Here is a 3,519-nt window from a genome sequence, read left to right as displayed (position 1 = left end):
CCTGGCAGGCTGTGTGGCCTGTAAGGACACAGTCTGTCTCTGTGCCTCAGTTTCTCTGCTGCCCAGTTGGGCGTCCCAGACTCCAGGTGTAGACATCGGGAGCAGGCAGTTCTCAGCTGGGAAGGAAGTGTGGAGGACTGGAGGAGCCACGTGTGAAGGATTCCAACCCACATCACCTGCACCCCTGCTGAGCCTGGTCAACAGAGCACCTCAGTGGGTCTTCACTCCCCTTGCTGCCTCCCAGTTAGACACCCTGAGGCCTGGGGAGAACAGGGCCAGGCCAGTGTCCCCAGAGAGGCTGCACTGCCAGCACAGTAATAGCAGATTTGGATTCAGGGAAGCAGACCCGCAGCCAGGGTGGGGAAGAGCTGCAGGCTGGGCGTGGCACCTAGGCGGCACAGCCTCCCTCCCTGGAGGCCCACGCTGCATTTCCAGGACAGCAAGTCCCAGGGATGGATGGTCCCAGGTGCCAAGGGCTAGAGGCATGGTCTGTCTGCATTCCCCACATGGACGTCTTGTAATCATCAGCGTTTGATGCTGTCAAGCCCCGCTGTCCTCTGTGCAGACCGGGAAGCCCTTGGTCACCCTGGGGCGTTATGGGACCCAGGCCAGGCTGCAGAAGTGTAGGGACTTGAATCCAAGTCCTAAGTGACACCACCTTGGGTCCCTCTCCCTCTGTCTCTGTTCAGCTCCACCTCGATGCTGCCTGTGCTGGGCCATGCAAAGAGGGTTAGGGGATAGAGATGGGAGCTGGGGAGTGGGGCTCCACTCTGGGAGGTGGCAGCCTTGCTGGATCCAGGGGAGATAGTTGAGCAGCCCCAGCTCTGCTTTCCCGGAGCTGCCGGGAACCCCGGGAATGGTGTGGAGATTCCTGGGAGCCCTGCCCCCACCTGCAACCGCAGTGCAGCAGGCGCCAAGTTCTCCTGCACATTGGGACAGTGTGACCCTGGCCTCTGGTGAGTGGCAGGTGGGGCCTTGGTACCTGCCAGCAGTGAGGGAGTTACCACAGCAGCTGGCTCCTCTAGGGAAGGAAAACTCCCCTCAGACGCTTTGCTGCCTGGCCTCCTGCCAGGAACAAGCAGGAGCTGAAAACTAGAAGTTGAGGCGTGAGTTTGGCCACTCCATAGTGTGCACTTGGGGAGGACAGCAGCTCGCCACAGCTGCCAGCCGTCTGTCCATTCACCCATCTGTCCATCTGGCAGCCCACTGTTCAGAACTGTCTGTCTGTGCCCTCATTTTTAAGGCCATCTCTGTCCCATTGTCTGTCCGACCATCCTCCTCTTACTGTTCTCTTTATCTAGCTATTTGGCCTGTCTGTTGATCCATTTTCGTGTCTGTCTTCGGTCCCCACCTGTTTGTCCATCTGTCCAATTACCCGTGAGTCTATCTGTGTGTCTTCTTGTCCATTCATGTGCCCACCCATCTGTCCCTCTGTCTGCCCACCAGCCTCCCCTCTCCTCCTGGGCCACAGAGCCATGTCCTGGGACTGCAGGGCCTTGATCAGCCTGGACCTCCTGGGGCTGGGGCTGGCACTGGCTGTCATTGTGCTGGCTGCGGTCCTCTCTCGACACTAGGCCTGCTGTGGCCCCCAGGCCTTTGCGCACGCTGCTGTTGCTGCCGACTCCAAGGTCTGCTTGGATATTGGATGGTGAGTGAGAGGTGGGAGGGAGCTAGGTGACCTTTGGCAGCCAGTCTCTCCTGGAGAAGGAGAGTGTGTGTGTGTATGAGTGTGTGTGTGTGTGTGTGCACGCACGTGCACTGGCCCAGGGAGCAGGAGCTGTGTGTGTGTGGGCTTCAGTGCCTGCAGGGCTTGGGCTCAAGGAGGCAGCCTCAGGGCCTTTGCACAGAACAGGTGGCAGGGTGTGCCCGTGGGGCAGATGGGGACTTGGGGACAGTGGTGGTGTGTGAGTCCACACCTGGCTCCAGGATTCAGGAGGTCCATTTGCATATCCCGGGTGGGAACCGACTTGGCCCCGCCTGACCTTGCTGGCTGATGCAGGCCCCTTCAGTAAGGCCAATTCTCCAAGGCTGGGGTCTTCTCCCAGGGTCATAAGGGGTATCCAGTATCCCTGTGTGGGTACTGGCCTGCTGGGGTACACACAATGCTACCATAGCCAGTCTGCCCCAACTCCCAGCCCATGACCACATCTCGGGTTTCTCTGTCCTGGGGAGCCTGGTGCCCCACCCCTCACATCCTCTCTCCCTGAGTCAGGGCCTGGGTCTCGTGAGCTGAGCGACTGATACTTGGTGTCCGGGATGAGGGTGTGGTGGAGAGGGACCACGGCGGGTGTTTCCTGACCCTCTTCCAGGAAACCCAGCCCAAGGGAGGCCTTCGCTGCTGCCACTGCAGAGAGGACACATACAGGATGCCCCTTCCTGTCCCCTGCCTCCCATTGGGCCCACAAAAGCCGGGGGAAGCCTCCCCTCCCTGCAGCCACCTGGTCTGCTTCCCAGAAGTTCTGTCTTGCAGGCTTTTGGGAGGATCCCAGTGCTTTGTAAACTAAAGCAAGGGAGGCGTGGTCGTTCTCTCTCTTTTGTTCATGTATTCACCTTTCATTCATTCCTTCCTCCCTCCATTCCCCTCTCTGTCCATCCTTCCCTGCCCCGATTGCTCATGCCACACCCCCAGCTCCTCCTGACCTGATCTTTTGGTTTGTCTTCAGGGCTTTTTGTCTCCTCCCACAGGGCTGAGAATGGCAGCTCAGGGACAAGTGGGAGCTGGGGACTCTTGGTCTCCCGGGTGGCTCCCAGGGGATTCAAGGGATTGACGCCAGCTGCCACCCCAGGCTCTACTCAAGAGGACATACAGAGATGTGGCACCCACTTAAACTCAAAGTTGCACAGATGCAAATGAGACTGGGGTCTCAGGCACCAGAGACCACCCGTGGGCACGTGGCCTTTGGGAGTGGGGACCTGCTGCCACAGATCTCTGAATGGAGTCTGGACCTACTGGATCTCCCCAAGTGACTGTGGGGGTCTCCATAGCATAGCATGTCTTGCTGTGCACGTGAGGGTCAGTGGTTGGATAGGGGTCTCTGCTCTAATGCTTCCTACACTGGCACTCCCTCAAACTCCCTTGGTGAAGAGAGAGGATATGGTTTGCCGCAGTGTTTTATCAAACAACTCTCTCCACTTCCTGTTTTCAGAAGCCGGGAGTGGAAGAGAGCCTGGGGCTGGCCCCAGCTGCTGCTGTAGAACAGGGATCATTGGACGCTGGGACTCGGGCCGGGCTGGCTGGGGGCCTCAGGAAAAGGCCTGCTGCAGCGTCATCCTGGCCAAGATCCCTCCCTGCAGAGGCCCCTGGCCATGCTGCCGCAGGGTCTGCTGGGGCCACCAGAAGCCCATGCTCCTGCCTCCATCTCTCCTGTCTGTCAGCAGGCCCTCCCAGAGTCCAGTCTCCTTTTGAGACGGTGTCTTGGTCTGTCACCAGGTTGGAGTGCAGTGGCGTGATCTTGGCTCACTGCAACCTCCGCCTCCTGGGTTCAAATAATTCTCCTGCCTCAGCCTCCCGAGTAGCTG

The 3,519-nt window shown here is 59.2% G+C and overlaps 1 protein-coding gene across 1 annotated transcript in view; it reads left to right on the top strand.

Annotated features, from left to right (window-relative positions):
- The first annotated feature begins 637 nt into the window (after positions 1-637).
- Positions 638-3,519, top strand: part of GGT5 (gamma-glutamyltransferase 5) — a 41,464-nt gene continuing 38,582 nt past the window's right edge. The window contains 1 exon segment of the mRNA XM_011967996.1: positions 638-1,648. Within this exon segment, the coding sequence (XP_011823386.1) occupies positions 1,410-1,648 (239 nt within the window). The 5' untranslated portion in view covers positions 638-1,409.

The sequence above is a fragment of the Mandrillus leucophaeus genome, unplaced genomic scaffold, assembly GCF_000951045.1.
Source record: "Mandrillus leucophaeus isolate KB7577 unplaced genomic scaffold, Mleu.le_1.0 Scaffold820, whole genome shotgun sequence".
In the NCBI taxonomy this organism is placed as follows: Eukaryota; Metazoa; Chordata; class Mammalia; order Primates; family Cercopithecidae; genus Mandrillus; species Mandrillus leucophaeus.
This window is presented reverse-complemented; position numbering and strand designations above follow the sequence as displayed.